Genomic DNA, 21,834 nt, shown 5'->3' on the forward strand with positions numbered 1-21,834 from the left:
TGTCGATCACATTTGCTTAATTCACAAGGGTATCTTTTTAAGTGGCAGTTCTGTAAATTCATTCAGAAATCTGAAATTCAACCTGTATGTTTTTATGGTAGAGTCAGAATGCTTTAAATAGGATTAAAAACTGACCTACAGGTGTTTGAAAAGAAGGGCAGAACTTGGCCTTAGAGATAAAGCTTAGTTAATGTTCTGATAATCACTTCTGTAGCTCGGGCTCTAAAGGCTAAACTCAACTTTCATGGCTAAATCACCTGCCTAAGCATGTAAATCAGTCTTGTCTTTCAAACAAGGCCTGTCCTTGGACAGAGTTAGGAGCTTAGATGGCTGCTATAGCGAGGAGATACTGAGTGCTGTGAATTGGTTAACATTTCTTGATGAATTCAGTATTCTGTATAATATATGAATACTTCTGCTTTGGGAATAGTATTCCAGTGACCGAGTAATGGCAATACTATATAAAAAATTAAAACTTTGTAACTTTGAACTTCATTGCTAAGACAATGCTCTGCAGTGAATAGCTTTTGTGGCCAGACTAGATCTTTAGTAAGAAACTTGTGAAGAAACATGGAAGGGGTACTAAATGCTTATTTTTGAATCTCGAGTTGGCTCCGTTTAGTTCCATGACACAAGGCTCCTACATTTAAAAAACTCTTTAAGATAAAAGTTACTTACATAAAAATTTCTACATAAGCTTAATACCTGTCTGTTCTTCTTTAGCGGTGTCATTGCTGTATAAAAAACATCTTTTTGCCACAACTGTAAAAGAAAGTTGGGAAATGTGGTCATATTTTTCCTTATTTTTACAGGGTAACTTACAGCTGCTGCAGAGCTGCCTGGCAGTGTTAAATGGTGACACATAAGCTACGCTCCGTCCTCCCAGTAACAAGGGCTGCCCTCCTCTGGATTTTATTTTCATGACTTTAAATAGGCATTTACAGTTCCCTGGAGAAAACATTTGACAAAGTGCACATAAGCAAGCTCCTTCTTTCAAAAAAATTAAAACAAAACACCTGAAAGTAGCTCCAGAATATATGAAGCAACAGCATACTTGTTATACATACATATTCATGTTTATTTAATCATTATATGCTTTCATTGTTCAGAAACCAAATGCTCTGTTTTTGTGAAAATAGCCAATATAATTATGTTCATGTTATGAATACTACGATACAGCTGCTGATCTTATTTACCTTTGTAAGTAATTTCTGAAGTTCACCATTTGAAGCACATTGTTCAAATGGCCTAAATATTACCATTAGATATTTGAATATTGTTACTATAATGGCATTGTATACACTGTCTTAGTTTTTTTTCCATGTACTGATATCAAGAAACTTAATCTTCTTTTCAATCGTGAACATTTCTTAGAAATTTTGGAGAACTTTGTGTAACCTTTATAACTATGATTTAAAAAGAAAAGCAAATGCATTAGTATGTTTGCCTTAACTTGTAGACTAATCCAATTATTGTAAAATAAACCATGAAATTGATGATTTTTCTAAAATTATGCAGACGTTATCATCTGTAAGCTTAATATTTTCTAGTAAATCAGATTAAATTAATTAGCTTTTTCTCTATTCATCCTGCAAAGCCATTGAGTAAGTATTGGACTGGTCTGACACTAAATACTTTCCCAGTACTTTTTCACTTGCGTTCTCAGGTTTATCTGTTTTCCTATCTGTTTGTCTGTGACTTTCCTATCCAGTGTACTTAAATTGTTTTGAGCTTGGTGGCTGACCCTGCAATTTCTTTGGCAGAAAGGCTTTTCAAAGAACTCTTTGGGTTTCTTTCCAGAAAGGGGAAATAAAGTAGCAAAAGGGAGTTCAGAAAGTGCATAAAGTATCAGTGAAAGGTAACACTGCCCTGCTCTGATACAGATAAGCCGCTTTGCTTCAGAATATAAAAAGTGAAGGTATACCCCATAAAAGAGTGCCTGAAAAGGATCTAATTCTGCTAACTGGACTTAAAACTTAGAGCTATGAATCCAGTTTTATTTGTTGTATTGCTTTGTCTCTCTTACTTGAACCACGAAACTTTTCCAAGAGGTGCTGTTCTGTTGTGTGATTTCAGGATGTCCTAAAATTAGGCATTACGTGATGAATTGCTCTTCACAGAGGGATTGCTGCTTTATATGGGTATGTAGACCTTCAATGGAGCAGCAGAATTTTGGGTGAGTGGGATGTTTGGAGATGCAGATCCACGTAAGTCAATGTCTCTGTGACTACAGACTCCCTGTACTGCCGCACAGAGGTGTGCGGTTTGTCTTGTTTGCAGGGTGTTTTTTTTTTCTCAAATAGGGTGAATTGCACAGCGTCGTGTACCTGCCCTGCCACCTTGCACATCAGAACATTTCAAAGGCGGAGGAGTTTCTTATCTGAACACGCTCTTTGCATTGTGCGTTGAGTTGCGTACGCATAGCCTCAGACTTTGATTACCAGTGCCCGATGGCTATTAGCAACTCACTAGTATATATAATACTTCCCAGCAGTGGCTACTACAATAATACTGTGCTGATCATCTTCCAGATACACCTGTTACAATTCCTAAGGAACTCATCTATAAATAGACTATAAGGGACAAAGATTACAGTGTATATACAGTTAACAAAATTGTAAATATTTTAAGTAGGATGTGGGAACAGTTTTTAGGTTAGTCCTCGTTGTTCAGTGCTACTAGCTCATTAAATTTTTTTCAAGCCTCTTGGTATTGGGTGTGTCTCTTAAAGCTCCAACCCCTGGCTGTGTAACTGGGAAGAAAACATTTAAAACGTGACCCGAGGACTTGCAGCTCCACCTGAAAAAGGAAGAGCCCCGCCGCCCCGGGCGGCCGGCACCGGCGGGGAGAGCGCGGGGCCCGCGCGTCCGCCGGGCCGCGCCGGCGCCCTCCGCCCCTGCGGGCGGGGCTGCCCCCGAGCCCCTGGGGCCTCGCCCCGCGCAGAGCCTGGACGGGGCCGCGGGGAGCCTTCCCCCGGCGGGCGGAGGGGCGGGGCGGGGCTCGGCCGCCGGAAGCCGGCGGAGCGCCCGGAAGTGGCCGGGCGCGGGGTGGCTGCGGCAGCGGGCGGGCGGCTGGGCGCCGCCATGAGCTGCCTGCGGGAGGAGGACGACCCGTACGTGGTGGAGGAGCCCAGCGACGAGGAGCGAGCGCTCAGCAGGTGCTGGAGGAACCCCGCCGCGGGCGGGCCCAGGGCGGCCTGTCGCTGCCCTGCCTGAGGCGGGCGGGCCGGGGGTGCTGCGTCCCGGCGGCAGCGGGCCGCCGCTTCCCTCCGCTCCCCGCTGCGGCTTGGCGGCTCCTGGCCGGAGTCCGGGGGGGCGCCGCGGGGCCCGGCGGGACGGCAGGGCCGGGTGCTGGGCTCCGCGGGCGGCGACGCCGGCGGGGCTCCCTCACGGCCCGGGCGCGGGGCAGGGCCGCGGGGTGCCGCCCGGGGGGGTGTAGGAGGGTCGCTGCGCAACAGCTGCGGCGGTTTTCTGCCTTGAAACTGGAGTAATTACATTTGTAACCCGACAAATGCGGCGTGTGAACAGATGCCTGCCCCTGCACGGAGGCTCGCTGACCAGAGCTGCAGAGGCGTCGCGGCAGGCCACAGGCGGTCAGCTGAAGCTCCTTTGCATTAAAACCAGTTTTAACACCAACAAGCTAATAAAGTGTTTTAATAAATACATTTCCTGTAAACACATGAATAAGTGCTTCCCAGTGCATCCGAACAATTCAGATGTTCATTCTCCAAATGACTCGGTTAATGTTTTAAGCTGGTGATCATAATTAGGTATGTAACGCTTAAATATTTGTAGCTCAGAAGATGAGGTGGATGTGCTTTTACATGGCACTCCTGACCAGAAGCGGAAGCTGATACGGGAGTGCCTGACTGGGGAGAGCGAGTCTTCCAGTGACGATGAGTTCCAAAAGGAGATGGAAGCGGAACTGAACATCACCATGAGGACTATGGAAGGCAAATGGACATCACCAGAAATGGGTAAATCACACTTAACACATGCTTGCATATGTAATCATGTGTTAAGTGGTATCCAGTTAAGGTGTGAAGTTAATGTATTATTCTTGTGGCTAGAGGTGTGTGTGGTGACACTTGAAGCCTACAAAAAATCTTAAAATGGCTGATTGCTTCTGCAGAAATGGTCACCAGGTGCCACTTCAGTGAATGCCTCTGTTTCATCTTCTCTGAGTCTTTGATTTTGGTGTTTCTAAACTTCTTGTTTCCTGCTTTAATATGATTTCTCTTTGTTGGATCAGTCCCCTTTTTTCCAATATCTCTATAACTTCTGTTTTAAGTTGTTCTTTCACATGTATTTAGAAGTCTCTTGAGCAGGTTGTGGTCTCTTGTACTTTGTCTAGCGGCTCTGGATGGTATCAACATTTGGAGCCCCTTCTTGAAGAAAGGATAGCATATGGTAGATTGAGATCCCAAATCATCTGGGGGAAAAAGTCAGGAAAAACATTCATCTCTTCCTCCCTTACCTGCTTAGAATTACACATTACATCAAATAGTAAAACTGCGCTAAAGATATATGTGTTCTGGTGTTTGTGTACTATGGGTGCCAGAGATGGATTGCTTTGGCATTCGAAGAACATATATTCTTTTCACCTATTACAAAATACCTACTGAAGTGTTCTTAATTTCCTGGAGAATCAACGCGGTATTCACTTTAATGCAGGGACTTGACTTTGCGTTCTGCAGATTTAATAGTTTTATCTGTGTTAGTGGGTAAATCTGATCTGTAGGTTTTAGTTGTGCAATTAAGAAGATGTAGCGATAGCTATACCACCACATCCATCCAGCACAGAATAGGATCTTTGGTGCAGGCTGGCTGTGGCAGATGTGCTTGGCAATTCGTCTAGGTCTTTTTTGAACTTCTGTGGCCCTGAAATTTTTTTGGATTTTTTTAAAGTGAATTGTAATCAAAGTTTGTGAAACAATGTGCCACACCTGTATTTCTTTTGCATGACTGAAGATTTATGGAGTGTCTGAGATTGTGTGGATTATATAGGGCAGAGGCAGGCATATTTGATGTGGTGTCCTCTGTGCCTAAAGGGAGTGTACCTTGGGAGAAACTTTCCTTTGAACTGTACCTGAGGTTCATCTCAGAGGGAGTAAGAAGCTTTGCTCTGAGAGAGCATCTATAAATGAAATAACACAAGCAATGTGGATGATCAGGATGTGGGAATAAATTGGGAGAGGTGTTACTTAACACACCTGGATAGAGTAACTTGAAAATGAAGGTTTGTTCTGGGCTGTATGCTTGCTATCCTTTTGGTGGGATGTTCTTAACACTTCTCTCTCTAATTTCACACGTAGGTACTTCCTCAAGTACTGGGCGGAGTGGACCTGCCACCACTTCAAAATACTATGATGACATTTACTTTGATTCTGATTCAGAGGATGAAGAAAAAATAGGTAAATGGCTGAGGCGAGGAGAGAGGAGGACATCTTTACAGTAGCAGCCTGAAGGACACTGTGTTGAATTGAATCTCAGATTCTGTAGAATCCTCTTGGGAAGTCAAGGGGCTGTTCCTGAAGGCGGCCTTTTGGGGGGAATTACTAGCTTATATCATCTCAATGTAGTTCCTGCAACTTTATGATGTATCCCAATGTATGTAAGGTGCATTAATGCTTTGGGGTGGTGCATTTGGAGGAGAGGAGCTAGACCTTTATGTTTTAGTTTAGATTTATTGCGAGTATGGAAAAGGAAAACTGAAAAACTTACATTTTGATTATTTAAGCAGAGAATCATCATATGTCTGATGGATGTAATGTGCTTGCACAAATCTTTCCAGTTACACAGGACTTCCGGAAAAACAGAAGACATCAGCAGCGTCGGATTCTTTCCAATGATGAACTGCTATATGACCCAGAAGAAGACAGTCGAGACCAAGAGTGGGTAGACTCACAGAGGAGGGGGTAAGAGACCATAAATATTTGAATTGTAGGATGCTTAATATAAAATGAAAAATTTAAATGAAGATGGTGAATCTAGAGAAAAAGCCTATGCTGTTAAGCCTATGTAATGAAACTTTTTTTTTTTTTTTTTTAGAATTTACAGCATAGAAATGTAAAAGCCTGTAAAAATTTTACATGTATGTAATGGAAGTCAAGCCTTCAAAATGACACAATTCTAAAATTTGCCATTTTCTAAAATCAAAACTTCCTAGTTTGGTAAGCCAGTTTTGTCTGTAGATCTCATCTAAACAACCATATTGTGGATGAAAAGGTTGTAAGATTTGCTAATTTCAATTTTTAATGCCCTATGATACTTTGATTGCTAAATTAATATCCGTTCCTGCTAAATATTCTATTTATGGTTTTGGAAAACTTTGAATTTAGCAAGCCACGAAATGTTCAGATAAAATAGCAACAGCACAAAGCTGCTTTACTGAGAGTTTTTTGACAGGTGAAGTAGAAGAATGATTGCTGCAGCAGAAGTAAAATTCTACATGTAAATCTGTTGAAAAAGATAACATTAATTTATGTTGCCTGCGCAGATTGCACTTGAGACAACTGCCTCATCAGAGGAGAGTGTTATTAGGCACAAATTCTCATGCTAGCTGTATTTGTTTCACCAAATAAGAATCCTCTGTACAAAGTAAATGAAGATACTGGTATGTGTTTTTTCCCCCAGTGTATTTATTTATGTGCCTTGAGTTAGTGAAAAAGGTGTCCAGAAGCAGGCAAGTACTTATTGGTGTATTTTAATATAAAAAAGGTTTGGAGGTTGAATTGATATATCCGACAACAAAGGCACGTAATTTCACTTTTTGTCTCTCCTTCTTCCTTTTTTGAATTGGTAGGTACCGTAATCAAAGAAGAGTGCCGCAGCAGCAGCAGACAAAACCTTCAGCTGTTCCAAATAGTGATGCTGTTCTGAATTGCCCTGCTTGCATGACGACGTTATGCCTGGACTGCCAGAGGTAATTGGTGAACAATAAGGGGTCTTTTTGGAATGTCTTTTTTTTGGTCAGTTGCATTTTTAGTGTATTCAGTTTGATCAATTGATTTGATCAAGTCTGTCTTGCGAGGCGGAGCTAATTGAAGAGAAGACAGATATATGAATCAGACTTAGGGGTGAATGCTAGTTCGTAAGAATGATGATCACCTTAACCTGCAACATGGAGATGAGGAAGAACAGGGTAGAACTTCAGCATAGTGGAGAAGATAAACTATAAAAAAAACCCATTTCACTGAGACTAAACAAGAAGTTCAGACTGGGTTATGGGTGGTGGTTTTGGTTTTCTTCTTTTTTTAAAAAATATGTTTGCTTGATGTTTAGAGGCATAGAATTATTCCAGGTTAACTATTACTTTTGTGTGAAAGTGCCTTGTTTAGGGGAGGATTAAGCAAAATCAAGATGGTGTATTCTTACTTATTATTCTCACAATTGTGGTTTTGAGTACAGTTATATTAAAAAGTGCCCGGAAAGCATTTAGGTGAGAATCCATAGTGTGTTTTGCAGCTCTCCAGTATCTGACTGCACTGCAAACCTAGTTAGTACTGCTAACCCGTGCTAAGGAGAGGACTCTTGAACTGGGAATAAAGGAGAAAGAAATCTTGTGAAATGAGGAATAAAGTACCTCTCGTTTATTGAGTACTTTTGGTGATTGAGGATGAAATTCCAATCCTAAAATCATCTAAGTACTGGGTGCTGTTTCTCACTCTCTTCCCTTTGCTGGCTATGGTATTCCTTGACCCTGTTCCATAGGTAGGTATTTAAGTTTGCTAAGCTGACAGAAAACTGTCCATTTTTATTGTCAGACTGGTCTTTTTTGGTTTTAGTAAACTGAAATAGCTCAGCACAGAATTATACAAGCAGTAAAGCCAGCAGAATTCGAGATAGGACTTCTGCAGCCACCTGTTAACATTGGTTTAGGCTGTTGTAAAACTGCAGCCTGAAGGACACTGTGTTGAATTGAACCGCAGCCCCTGAACATTGCTACGTACTCCAGCTATACGGTTGTTATACTGACGACAACTGAAAGTACGTTTTATATTTTATTATAGACATGCTTTTTCAAGTGTGATGTGTCAATGTTTGTTGTTTATAAATAAGGAATTTCAGGCTTGCAAGACATTTTAGGATCTAAATGCCAGTATTTGAGTAATTTGGACTTGCAGCTTTTCATAATCTTTTGCCTGTCATCAGCTATACGTCGCAATGCATAATTCTGCAGGACCAATACCATTGTACTCTGGGGTGTTTATTTCATCAAGAACAAGCGTGTTTTTAAAAATGCCTCAAAAACAAGACAGATGGCTACAATTCTATTTTTTTATGATGCTTGTAGTTGTGACGTTTGTTTTCTTTATAAAACTTAGTACCTGTTTGGCTTTCAGCCCTTTGGCGTGGTACTTCCTATCTGTAATCCCATTTCCAGTGGTGATAACCAATTTCTTGGAAGCAGAGTTTTACCAATGGTATGACTTGCATTTTTTCCCTTTCTCCATAGACATGAATCTTACAAAACACAATATAGAGCGATGTTTGTGATGAACTGCGTTGTTAATAAAGAGGAAGTTCTGAAATACAGAAAGAAGCTAAAGAAAAGAAATAAGAAAATGAAGCACAGTAAAGAAACTACCTCTATACAATCAAATCAAGAAGAGGAGGAAGTGTATCATCCAGTATTATGTACTGAATGCTCAACTGAAGTGGCAGTAATGGATAAAGATGAAGTTTTTCACTTCTTCAATGTTCTAGCCAGCCACTGCTAACGTGCAAAAGCAGGGGGAAAAAATCCTGCACTGTTTAAGACTGTGTGAAGTGTCAGAAATGCAGGCATATTAGCCTTTTTTAAATATGGTCTTTTGAATGTACATTTTCATCAGAGAACTTTATAATGGTTGGATTTTTGCAAACTTTACGGAAGTTAACTGTGTGCATTTAAGAGCAATATTATTTCACTGTCAGGTGGTTGCATTGAGGATTTAAAATTTTGTAATTACAATGTAAGATCTGTGTATTACGATCGTTCCCTGTATATATACTATCCATTATCTCAGTATGTATTAGAACTGCTGCTTAGAATAAATACTGTATAGTAACTGGTTCTCCATAGCTACATTGGTCATTTCTATGGCATGTGGTAAACGGCTCTCAGTCGGTATGTTGGGCTTCTTTAGGCTGGTATTCTTGGTAGATTTGCACACAGGTAGGCTTAGTAAAGAAGGCATTGTCATTATATTTGGATTTTTGGCCCATTAAGATCTCAAAAATGGAAATTTTTATTTATACAGAGTGAAAGATTAGCTTATATCGAGTTTTCTGGCATGGATAATTCTGGCATGGATCATTTAAAACAACATTAATGCTTAGTAATACAGTTAAAAGGTTTTAATGTAAATATGTGTATGAAGAAAATACTGGACTTTATTGTCCTTTTTCCTTACGATGACAGATTTTAAGAAGAAATTTATGGTCAGATCTATGACTATAGAGCTAGTTTGTCTGCTTTTTGTGTTTCTTTAGTACATTTACAGCTTCTTTATGGAAGCATAAAGAGCTTCTGCTACTTGACATTTAGACTTCTTGCTTAGTCTACGAAGCCACTGCAGCGTTACCAATGGATCCTTCCCTCTCTTCCTCCAGGCACGCTCCCAAGAGGTCAACTCTTGTTTTTTATTAGTAGGTAACGTCTCCCTTCTTAGCCTGATGCTTTTTAACACTTCACTTTGAACAAGAGTCTGTCTGAAAAAAATCTCATCTTTATGCTTTTTCTTTTAATAGTACCAGGAATAATTCATTATATGTGCTTTGAGAAAGTGTCAGAAATACCTAAACTTAGGAGGTAGGAACCTGAAGACCATACTTCTTTTGTGCCTTAGATTATAATAAAATCTTGTGACTCTTTGGTTACCTTTTGTAGTCCCTGGTGCTGCATTTTACTAATCTGCACACACTCATTCCACACACTGTTACATGAGATTAGGAAGAAGAAAATACATTGGTTCTTCTGGCAGGGTTACATGAGCAGAACACTGACTTCCTGTTTTTGAGTCAGCAGAAACTTAACCTCTGTTCGATGAAGTAGAGTACTGTTGAGGCAGCTGTTGAATGCTTGGTTGGCCAGTACGGTACACCTTCCTCTGCACATGCAACCCACAGTCAAAATTGAGCCATGCTTGTTTTGAGGCTTGGGATCTCCCTGAGGTAAGATCTCAATCTTGTCTTTGTTACCTACAGTCAGACGGATCAGTGGTGTGTCTGACTTGCATATTGGTAGCTATGTGATCATCTGAAGTGGGATAAATTGCTACTGTGTGCCATGTATGTGTAAAATTCTGAACGTACGAAGAATTGTTTCTTCTTAGTAGAAGCGTGGAGGAGTAGATGTGGTAAGAGGATATAGTCTGTGCTGTAGGGCGTGCTGGCTGCGATGTAGCTGTCATCACATTCCAGGTGAAGTGCAAAGGCTCGGTGTAGCGCCAGGTTAAGGGTCTTTGCCCTGAGTTACTGGAAACATGAGCGTGTGGGAATGTAGTTCAAGGGCTCAAGTGTCGACGGGGGTGGTAGCAGTCCCTAAGCAGGGGTAGAATGGAGCTGGTGAAGAAGGGGAAACTCTATACAGAGGAATATCGTCAATTTTCTTAAGGGGCTAACTAGCAAAAAACCTCTGAGTATGCACCATACTGAAAAGGCGAAGGGGCCTGGGCACCAGCTGGTGGATGAGGGCAGATATAGCAGGAGATTTTGAAGCTGGCATGCCTCAATATTACCTTTCCTCGCAGCTTGGGTAGTTGCTGCTGCTTCTTGCTTGCCCTATCACTTGAATTGCAGAGCTGATTCTTAGGAAGCGTTAGAGCAGGCAGGACTGGGACTCATTTACCTCGTATTGATAATGTTCTTGCAGCTTTGAATGGGAGTAATGCTTTAGTTGTGCTGAATACCCCACTTCTTAAGCTTTGTACGGGTTTATATAGAAAGGAAGCTTTCATGATTACCACCACTTTTTCAAGCAGCAACTGCAACAAGCAACAGTGGTCTTGGAAGGGACAACAGCTCCTGTAGCCAGTTGTGTGCGGGTATTAATGATGTGAATGCTCTCATTTCTTGTGCTGAAATAAATCTGCCTAGATAAAGTGTGTCCAAATGTCTTCTGGTTGAATTAAATCCCTTTTCAGATTCTGTCACAGAAACTAGTACAGTATTCAGTTTTCTCTGCCAGCTGGTTTTCTTTTTCACAGTTACCTCCTGGTAATGTAGTTGTATTTTGCAGCTGTGTAAATAACTCGTATGTGCATCCTCCTGTGACTGTATTTCCTTGTTTTTTCATTGTACTAATAGCACAGGCGAAGGCAGGGCTGGGGTGGCTGCAAGAACAGAATCATACCACTCAGTGACATCACTGCAAATTGATTTACTACGCAGCCTGAGTATAGCGGGTCGATGGCAGTTTCAAGTCCATGCTGCGCATACTTGGCGTGCGAGGTCCCGGCTGGTGGCCTGGCCCGGGTGCCTTAGTGGTTGGTTGCACCTCACGCTCTGCTTAGTCATGGTGCCCGATTACCGCCGACCCCTTCCAGCAGAGTTTCAACCAGTGCCTTCGGAACGAGACCGCCAGTATAAACCGCCAAGGGCCTTTCTCATGGTGCAGTCCCAGGCCAGTCTCGGGGGGTTTCTCCCTACCTTAGGCCAATTAGCACTCAGGGCAGGGGCGTCCCACACCCTCTGGTTTCAGGCCCCAAGTGCCTTAGGGAAGCGCAAAGTTAGCAACAGTTACAGTAAACTGTAAATGAAGCCTCTGTTTTTCCTATTCATATGGGATTAATCTAGTCAGAGTTGGCTGATGTTAAGGTCTCGTTTATCTGAGCCACGTTTTTGGGTGTCCTTTCCCCCCGACAACCGAAGACCCCGAAGGCTCCTGCAGCACGTTTTTACCGTACTTCCCGCGGGCGCTGCCGAGCGCAGTCTCCGGGTCTTCTGTAGTGCCCCGGAGGTCGATGTAGATTGAGCGGGGTGAGAGAAAAGAAAACAGGCTGCAGCACCACCTCCTAGGTGTGACTCAGACCGGCAGTTTACCCCAAGTTCACGGCCAGCCGGGTAATTTAGTCCCGTCGGACACCAACTGGCCCGCACTGCTGGATTTTAGCGTTCTGCGGGGTATGGCGGTGCTGCCCCGTGCCGCCGCCATGTCCCGGCACTCAGCGGCCGAGGGAGGCTCGCTGTGGCTGCGCAGCCACGCACCGCGGGCGTGAGCCCCCCGGCCTGAGCCCCCCGGCCTCCCCGCCTCCCCTTCGGGGGGCAGCGGCCGCCCGGGCGCGGGGCGGGGCCGGGCCCGTCGGCGCCGGCGGCGGGAGGGCGGGCCCCGGGCTGCCACCGCCCCCCGTCTCCGCTCGGCCTGGGCCGGGCGCAGGGCCGCTGGCGGGCGGGGAGAGCGCGGGGCGCGCCATGGCGCTGGGCTCGGCCTGGAAGCAGATGTCGTGGCTGTATTACCAGTACCTGCTGGTCACCGCGCTCTACATGCTGGAGCCCTGGGAGCGCACCGTCTTCAGTATCCTTCGGCCGGCCGGGCTCTGCCCGCGGGGCCTGGCGGGGCGGGCGTGTGCGTGCGCGGCGCTGGGGGCCGGGGGGCCGCCCTCCCCCCGCCGCGTCGTGCTCGGCGGCGGCGCCTCTGGGGCCGCCCCGAGGCCGCCGGCGGGTGCGGCGGCCCCGCCAGCGGGTGCGGTGCCGGGCGGGCGACGCGGTGCCGGGGAAGCGCCTGGGCCGTGGCCGTGCTGAGGGCGGCTGGCCGCCGGCGGGGCTTTCTGGGGGGCGGCGGGGGGAGAGCCGCGCCGCGCCGGGCCGGGGAGGGGAGGGGAGCGGCGCGGGGCCCTGCCGTGGCGGGGGGCAGCTGCCCAGAGGCGCCGAGCGCGGCCGGCGCCCGCGGCGGGCGGAGGAGCGGCAGCCTTCCCCCGGGACCGGGGCTCGTCGCCTCCTCGCAGGCAGGGGCTGAAGCTCGTCGCCCTCACAAACTAACGTGCTGCCCAGGTTGGGGAATTATCCTCATGCTGGCGTTCCGCATCCTGTCAGCTGGGCGTTTAGCAATCTAATCCACTTCTCCTCGGGCATAAGTTTATGTCTCGAAGTTACTTCTCCTTTAATTTTTCTTCCGTAGACCTACGGTAGTTCTTCCTTCTGTCTTTTGCACTGAAATCTCAAGGTCTGTGTTAAGGACCGGTGTCTCTCGTGAATTCTTTTGCATTTTTGCCTAGTGGAAAGTAATTGTGCACGCTGCAAAACCTTGCCAGCTTATGCTTGCGTGGTGCTTTGTCACATGATTTTTATTAGATCAGTACTTAATCCTCGAGCTGGTAAGTTTGCTTGGCTCTTCTGGAGTGGAAGAACTTGATAGATGCTAATGTGAAGGCATCTGTATAAAGACTATTTATAGGTTTGCTTCTTTACCCAGCCCTGTCATACAGGCAGTATATTCTCTCAAGTGTTGTTATGGCATCACGAGTGTTTTTCTCTTAAGTGTGGCTGTTTCAATCTTGACTTAAAATGACGGCTTGTATGAGTGACCCTGAGCCATCTCCAATTAATTTTGAGAGTCAAAGAGAGAAATTACCAAAACGTCAACAAAGAGAAGGGTGTAAGTAGTAGTGAGAAGCTGCTTTTACTGAGATACTGGTCAATTTTGTAAAGGAACTCGCTTTTGTTATATAAAAGTGGTTGCCCAAGTTACAACTGCGCAGTCAGACATTTTTTCCCTGTGTAAAGTCAGTTGAAGTGGAGATAACTTACCATTTCTCCTTTCTAGTATTTATAGACTTACTGTGCACCGTTGTTTAGGTAGGGGTTCTTACTTTCAAAATACTGCGTTCCTTGCTAACATACCTTCCTCTTTTTATGCCATGTCTGTATCACTGAGGAAATGTCATCTTTGCCTTCGTTGCAATTACATGAGTCATGAGTGTTTTTTTTCTTTTGTTAACCATGCAGCTTTTTAACTTGGGCAAAATATTTAAGTAAGTCAAAGTGTGTGTGTATGTTTACTTTTATAAAATACTTACATTGCAGTGAAGTAATTGCCACTGAACTTACAAATGTCAGAAGTGGCACAAGTATCACTTGCACTCTTGGGTCAGCAAAAGTGATTTTTGTCCGCAAACTGGATGCTTTCGCTGTAGGCGGCCAGGTCTGCTGGGTGCTGTACAGATGCAGCGCAGACACAGCGGCCTTGGGAGTTAATGGTGTCTGGCTCTGCTGTGTGTCTTGCTGCTGCTTGTGCTCCAGAATCATAACTGAGCGCTGATACGGAAATGTGGATTTACGAGTTGACCTTCTTTTTAGTATCTCGTACTGTATCATCTTTTGAGACTAAAAATACACCAAGCAGCTAGTGTGCTCTAATAAGCGCAGCTCATAGCTCTGCTCTGCCACGGGGAAGTCAGTCATAGAGCATTTGTTACACGCGTGCTGTGGTGACTTGGTTTCTTGAAGACACAGCGTGCGCAGCTCCTCTGGTTTCACCTGTGGAAACCGAGTCCAGTGTTATCATGCTTGTTAATCTCCAGTGCTTTTTATAGTGTTTCTGTCTAAGTTTACCGAATCTCTGCAGGTAGTGGGATGGAATCAACAGGTTAGTATTAATTTATAGTACTGCTTTTGAATTTCTGAAGCATTAAACTTTGAGTGGCATAATTTCTGTAGATAAAGCTTTGTGAACCCTAGAGCGCGACAAAGGTCCAGTTGTACATATACATTAGAGAAGTGAGATGACAGCTTATATATAGTTTTACAAAAGGTCCCTGTTAGGAGTTCAACTAATAAAGTGGTCTTCTTAAGATTGTTTAGCAGCTATCTTCACGTGAAGTTTGTTTTGCAGTGTGATCTGCTATAGTAAAGTACTAATGAGTATCTATTCGTTTAAATACACAATTTGACTCCAAGCCATGCTGATGCTCTGAGGCCTTATGAGTGAAATAGTTGGAAAGGTGCATGTCACAATGTTACCCATACTTTTCATTCCTCCTGCAGTTTCTATTTCCGAAGTACTGTCAAACAACACCTAAATTGAGCGGCTTGCCTGTGAGGAAGGGTCTGAGCATGACATGCAGATGGAGAAATGAAGCAAATAATATAGTGACTTAAAGCATAGAGGACACTGGCAGCTAGAAATGGAGTTGAGGTTTCCTGACTTTATTACGCTAACAGTACAGCTTTCACACCAGATGTATTTTGTGCATCGTAAATTAAATGTATTAGGTCATACTATTCCAAGAAGTTGAGGTCAGCATCTAATGCTGCCCGCTTAAAAATGCGTAGTTTATCCACAAATACGAACTCTTATTCAGTACAACTACTTGTATTATTGTGTTTTGGGTTTTTTTTTCTGCCTGGCTGAACGGGGCTGGCTTCTGCAAGACTTGCTTAGCATCTAGGAAGATGCACATAAAAACTTATATATTCTTAGTGCCTATTTTCTGTTCCTCTGTCACCCTTCCCACACTTTGGCCTGTCTTCTTGTGTCAATGACAAGGCAGTGGAAAACTTGCAAGGCATCCTTCTATAATTCAGCTCATCGTGCTTACCAGTGTTCTGGTTTTCAGTGTTCGGTCGGTTCTTCCTGCAGCTGTAATTGTTGAATGCAGTTGACCCTGTCTGATTTTAAAATGTAATGTTATAAGATAGTTACCAGGAAAGTCTTAATGCTATAGTTATGTGATGTCTAATGCACTTTCTATTTCAAATGCTTTTTTCCTCAACTATAATTCAGATTCCATGCTAGTTTCCATTGTTGGAATGGCACTGTACACGGGCTATGTGTTCATGCCTCAGCACATCATGGCAATATTGCACTACTTTGAAATTGTGCAGTGATGAAGAACGTATTTTCAAGAAGTAATCAGGCTCTGAAATCTGGTCTACAAAGAAGAATGAACCTTTTAGTTTTAACAAGACTTCTACTGATGTCAGAAAGACACAATTATGACTCTGAAGACTAAGAAATGAGATATGTAGAGCAGGGGCGTGAGGTGTCCCCTATGTTGTGTTCATTCCTTTTAATTTTACAAGATATGCCCTTGTATAGTAGTTTTGTCTACTTTAACATTGTGATTGTACTTTGATATCAGTATTTTCTTAACTTTGTGACAGTTTCAATATTGCACTGTGAAAGCTTTTCTTAATTGTAATTTTGAGTAAATCTTAATTGCCTTCTATTTTTAATCGGAAAGTCATCTTATTAAATGGGGCTTAAAGCTTTTGCTATTGTATGGTATGTATTTGCCTGGATATTTCTATTAATGCGTTTTGTAAGAAAATACATCTAGATTCATATTAGAGACATGGATATATTCGTCTAACGCTATTTACAAAAGTTAGTTTGTATGACTGAACTCAGGTGTACTGTTTGCTGTCCAAACTTTGTTTAACAGTATATTTGTGCATATCACCTAAATTTGGAATTAGCAATTATTTCAAGTTTCTGTATTCCACTTGTTGGAGGAGGGCATGGGAGGTGAGGCATTGAGGCAGAGTGAAGACTGCGTTCCTTATGTTTGGAGTGGTGCTGTGGTTCTGGGCTTTATCTGGGGGGGTGGGGGAAGAGACTTTTCTTTACTGTTGTAGGCCTGCATAAGGCTTTGGGATAGCACTTTAAATCAACCCTGGTTTTCTAGCTACCAATTCAATTGTACTTTTACAATTATGCATTATGTTCCAGCGGTTATGGTTTCTGCTAGTTTTCACTCAACAGTGTAACTATGTCTAGGTTTTAAAGGGGTTTTCTATTGCTGCTAGTGTTCCAAACATGTTCTTGCTACAAACGACCAAAACATAGGGGTTTAAATGGACTTGAGTTACAACTACAGCAATAAGTAGCTGAACACTTGGCTGAAGTCCTGTCTTTTTTTTTTTTATAGGGATTTTTTTCAGTTTTGTATTCTGAAATGTAAGATGGTGACAACTTAACTTTCCTAAGTGGAGGATTTTTTTTTGTTGTTGTTTAAAAAATTAAAAGCAGAGCTTTGATGCAAAACTTTGTTTGAGAAGTTAATGTGTTTCTGAATGCTGCTTGTTTTTTTCAGAACTTTCCAAAAGGTGAAAAATGATACTTGACCAAAGAATTGTGATTTTTAATGGCCCAGTAATAATAGGTACTGTTATATCTTTTATGCAACTTCTGTTGAAATCAGGAACTATACCTAAGCTGTACAACTAAATTGTTGTCTTTCAGGTTTATTTGATTTTCTCAAATGCACACTGATGAGAAGAGAGGGTTTTTTTCCCCCTATATTTAAGAACTTCATGTGTATCTGATTAAAAACTCTGTTATCGTCTTGGAGCTATAAACAGTGGGCATTAAACTTCTGAGGTGAACCCTAGCTTTACTGAAGCTGGTAGGAGTCTCCCACTAAATTATTGCCTTCGCTTAGTAAAAACTGGCTATCATAGGTAGGTTTTGGGGTGGTGGTTTTGTTTTTGGTTTGGTTTTTTTTAATGTATCCAGAGTTATACATGAGTATTTTAAATATATATGGAGATAACGGTAAGTTAACATAGTCTTTTCGAAGTAATGTAGCATAAATTCCTGCTGTCCATGGATTAAATTGGTACTGTGATGTTTCTTTGTGAACTACTAGTGTGATTGATACACATCCACTGCTGAGGAAGCGTTTTAGTTGTATGAGAGGGGAAAAAAGCCCTTCTGTGTGGTGGCATTAGGAATGTTAAACATGATTTTTAACTGTGAAAGGTTTTATAAAAAGGCTTTGATATACTGACTTTTATTAGTTGTCTGCTCTTTGTTGAGAAAAAAAGAGTAACCATAATCCCTAATCACTTGCGTTACGTTGGAGGGGGCTTGTCAATATCATACGTGAATTCAGTTTGCTAATTTGAGTACAGTCTTTTTCAGCATTTCTTTTTTTAATTATAAATCACGAATCTTATAGTCTTGGACTGTTCTTTTAGATTCCAGATAATTTGTTAAAGATGGAATAGTTTAATTAATAAAATACTGTATGTTACTAGAGTTTGAATTTCTAGAAGAAAGTTTCTGCGGTGTGTCCTAGTCATAAAGTTGACCTAGTCAAGAAATGGTTCAAGGTGTGATAATTATGAAGCAGAGTAAGTTTTCTTTTTTAAAGTAAGGGTACTGGTAAGGGTTTAATTAATCATTAAATTTGAATAATAAACATATCATAAGGCTATCAAGCTGTTTTCCCACTGCAGTCTGCTTTGTTGTCATGTTAGTTGGGGGATCATATCCTTCTTATGATATAACCTAAGTTTTCTTCTGTGTAAGCTGGAGGTCAAAAGCAATTTAAATACCATTTGGAGGCAGCTGGTCAATTATGCTTCTGTTTAAAAAGGGTGATAATAGAGCCATCAATGCTTTAGTAAAGGTTGGAAAAAATAATTGTGAGAAATGAGGGAAAAAAATCTGAGAGCCCTGCAAGTGGCTTTATGTTAGTCTTTTAATAGTAATAGCTCTGGGAGTTCAGATTGAGTCATCAGAAATAAGCGTTTAAAAATGCATTAACTGTGTTACAGCGCAACTGATAATACCAGCACCATCAGCCAGCCGCCACCTGGGGCTGGCAGCCAGTGTGGCCAGGGCATCTCGCCGGGGTGGGATGACTTGCTGTGCTGGTTGCCCTGGCAGGAGCCCATGTAGCCTGTGGCCACGGCAGCTTCCAGAGCTGGCTCCGCAGCAGCACCTTGGCTGACAGGAGGGCTGGGTGCTGTAGAAGTAATCATTAAAAACTTTTGCAGAAGGAGCTGCCATAACCAAAAGAGGAAACCAAGGCATAGTATTGCAGAAAGTCAGTCTGGAGCCAGAAACGGAGCCAGGATGAGTGTGTATGTATCTGGATCAGTTATATTTTTTGATATGTATATATCTGTATACACACACTATTTTTTTATATATATACACATATATATAAACTGTTTACTTCTTGTCAGAAATTATTACGTAGCAATTAGTTTGGAGACAGAGGCTGTGGTTTGTTTTTTTTTCTGGTTTCTTAACTACTCTGTGAAGAAAAACACCAGAGAATCCTAAAGCGAGACTTTCTTGATTTGTGCATTTGTGTGAATATTCAATATTAAAAAGAAATAGGTGTGAAAGGAGCATAGCACTGTAAAGGTGAATCTTGTGTGACAGACGTGCATTGTATTACTGGAAATTGGTGCAACTGGTATGATGTGGTGAAGCGTTGCCCTGTTTCATTCAGGTGCAGTTATGAAGTGTGCATTGTAAATACTGAAGAAGGGGTACCTGTTGTTGGCTAACAACAAATAAAGGTTATATTGAGGTGAAGAAGCACAACTTGATCTGATACCATGGGATTAGTGAGCTGTGCACGAAGGTGTGGAGACAGCTGCCATCCTCTGAAATACCAGAGCAGCATACTCTGGAGTTGGGACCCCAATAAAGGTTTTCAGTGCCAGAAGTTCCTTTCACCTGCTAATTTGCCCATGTCTTCTACAACTGCTATTGTAGGAAAACAGTTTCCTCCCCTCTTGCTGAGGGGGAGGAAAGGTGTCAGGTCATCCTGACACCAGTGCGGGGTTTTTCTTGTTTTTTAAAGGTAAAAGCATGAAGCTCTCCATGTAGTTTGCATTGTTTCTCTGTTTGATCTGCTAGGTCAGCCTTAAACAGTGGTTATCACTGAGCACAATAGCTGCTGTCTTTTCTGCCTTTTGTTTGTGTAATGACGGTTTAAGGAGAAAATGTGGCATCATAGTGGATCGAGCTGGATCAAACTTCCTTTCCCTGTAATGGGGAGAGATGAAATTCTACATCAGAAATATCCCAGCGTGGGATTTCAGCAGAAACCCCTCTGCTTTTCTTAACCTTGACGTTCCTCACGAGATCCTCAAACCATCTAAAGTGTCATATGATTGAAGACTAAGAAATTACGACCATCTGCTCTCCCTGAGAGTTTGGCCTGATAAGAGCTGAATAGGCCTTGATGTAAACCTGATTCAAATGCTGATACGATTTCTAAAGTACCATTAAAGTCGAGCTCTGTTTTACAATAATTTTGCAATGGCAGCAGGTGTCTTATCTTGAATGTTAACAAGTACTTATGGTTAAATAAAATGGGGAATTATGTTATGCAATACCTTATGACTGAATGTTTGACACCATGTACAGAAGCTGGGAGGTGGCCTTGGCTGACAGTCAGACTGCGCTGCGGTTGCGTTGCTGGTGCGCTCTGGGCTCAGTGAGCCATCCAGCATGTACGCCTAACAGAATTCGGCTTAGTTGTGGGTGGAGTTCTTGTTGTACTAAAAAAGCCCACCAAAACCAGACTAACTTTAAGGCACTGGCTAGCACTTTATTTTGTAGGTAGTACTGCTTATTTTAATGGTGAATAATAAGAAGATAAGCATATACAATTTATAAGCTGCATCTGCTTATGGATCAGGTATTTAGACCTTATCATACGGATGTACAGAAGTATGCTTTATTTTGGAAGGAGCCCTGTCAAATATCAGAGACTCTTGTTTTACGCGTACAACAGTTCCCTATGTTTTGCTGTTGCTAGGATTTGTGGCCCCAGAAGCATGTAACTTCTTGGCATTTTGGAGTCTGTTAAAGAGATGCCACTTCCCTGTGTGGAGAAAACCCTCTGTTAATGGCATTCTTCATTCTGGAGTTTTTAAATGAGTTACAGTGATTCCAATCTAAAATCGGTTCATTATGAGAAATCCCAGGGAAGGTGCATACAGTGGAATTGATATCAAAGAAGAGAGGCTGGAAATGAAAATTTTGTCTTTTGACAAACGACAGGATGAACTGAGGGATGAAAATTCTTTTACAAAGCCTCTGGTTTCTGTGAAACTTTATCAAAATGAGTTTTTCTAATGTTTTGAAAAATCTAGGAGTTGTTGCCCTGAACAGAAAGCGTAACCTTGTTTTCAAACTGAAGCTGATACTTGTGCTAAACCCCAAAACTTACTAGACAAAAGAAAGTAAATATTTCGTGTAAACATAACAGTTACCAAGGTAGGAGCCTTACATTACAGAAGAGTTGGTTTAGGGGGTGATACTACCACCCTGGTAATACCACTGCATATTTAGACTGTGTGGTTGGAATGTGTGGACCCATGGTTTCACCTGGGTTGGAGATCCTTCATGCCAGAAAGGCACCTGCTAGCACTGGTAGGATGTTACAGTGATTGATTTATTTATTTAAAGGTTTGGAGTGATGGTGTTTGGGATTAGAGACTGAATAATCATCCTAAAGGCTTTACTGTTATATTTTGCGTTATGTAAATGGATGTTTTGATGAAATAAACTGATGGAAAACCCTGAGGCCTCGACACCTGTCTTAAGCTAGACAGATAATCGTGGAGCAGTAATCGCTAAATTGGATATAGGATGTGCCAGTTGCAGACAGATAATCATGGAGCAGTAATCACTAAATTGGATATAGGACGTGCCAGTTGCAGCTACAAACCAAACGTAAGAATCTGCGTGTGTCTGCGCAGGGAACAGCCATCCTCCGTGTTGGTGACCACGGTGGTGATTTTCTGTCACAAGCTGCTACTGGCTGAAATATGCTTTTGTAGGTTAACAGAAGACTCTTTTGGGTCTTTCATTGCTTGCTCTTAACCTTGTCATAGCAATTAGTTTCGTTAGGCTGGATTACGTTGAGGGTGTTTTAACCATGAAAAGTTGACTGATTTTGTAGGTGGCTCTTCTGGTCTTTATTGCTTGAGTTTTGGAAATGAAGCATACCATTAATAATCAGCTTATTACTATCTCCCCCCCCCCCCCCCCCCCAATGAATCATACTATTTCTTTTATTTAATAGTGTTAAAGAGGTTATCCAGATAATGTTTGAGGAAGAAGCCCAAGATTCAATTTATAGTTGTAGGTGGTTGC

General features: G+C 42.5%; 3 protein-coding genes across 3 annotated transcripts in view; all 3 read left to right on the forward strand.

The window, feature by feature from the left end:
* Positions 1-1,840, forward strand: part of SNX6 (sorting nexin 6) — a 30,845-nt gene extending 29,005 nt beyond the window's left edge. Inside the window, exon 14 of the mRNA XM_059819270.1 lies at positions 813-1,840. Coding sequence (XP_059675253.1) covers positions 813-866 — 54 coding nt within the window. The 3' untranslated portion in view covers positions 867-1,840. The remainder of the gene's footprint in view (positions 1-812) is intronic.
* A 1,234-nt stretch (positions 1,841-3,074) lies between these two features.
* Positions 3,075-9,056, forward strand: EAPP (E2F associated phosphoprotein). The gene is made up of 6 exons (XM_059819447.1): positions 3,075-3,157; positions 3,795-3,976; positions 5,315-5,413; positions 5,794-5,917; positions 6,805-6,924; positions 8,458-9,056. Exons 1-6 carry the CDS (start codon positions 3,084-3,086, stop codon positions 8,720-8,722), a joined length of 864 nt encoding a protein of 287 aa, XP_059675430.1. The 5' UTR covers positions 3,075-3,083; the 3' UTR covers positions 8,723-9,056.
* Positions 9,057-12,388: 3,332 nt separating this feature from the next.
* Positions 12,389-16,961, forward strand: SPTSSA (serine palmitoyltransferase small subunit A). The gene is made up of 2 exons (XM_059819804.1): positions 12,389-12,498; positions 15,706-16,961. The coding sequence occupies exons 1-2, from the start codon at positions 12,396-12,398 to the stop codon at positions 15,807-15,809; spliced, it is 207 nt and encodes a 68-aa protein (XP_059675787.1). The 5' UTR covers positions 12,389-12,395; the 3' UTR covers positions 15,810-16,961.
* The last annotated feature ends 4,873 nt before the right edge of the window (positions 16,962-21,834 follow it).

The sequence above is a fragment of the Gavia stellata genome, chromosome 7, assembly GCF_030936135.1.
Source record: "Gavia stellata isolate bGavSte3 chromosome 7, bGavSte3.hap2, whole genome shotgun sequence".
In the NCBI taxonomy this organism is placed as follows: domain Eukaryota; kingdom Metazoa; phylum Chordata; class Aves; order Gaviiformes; family Gaviidae; genus Gavia; species Gavia stellata.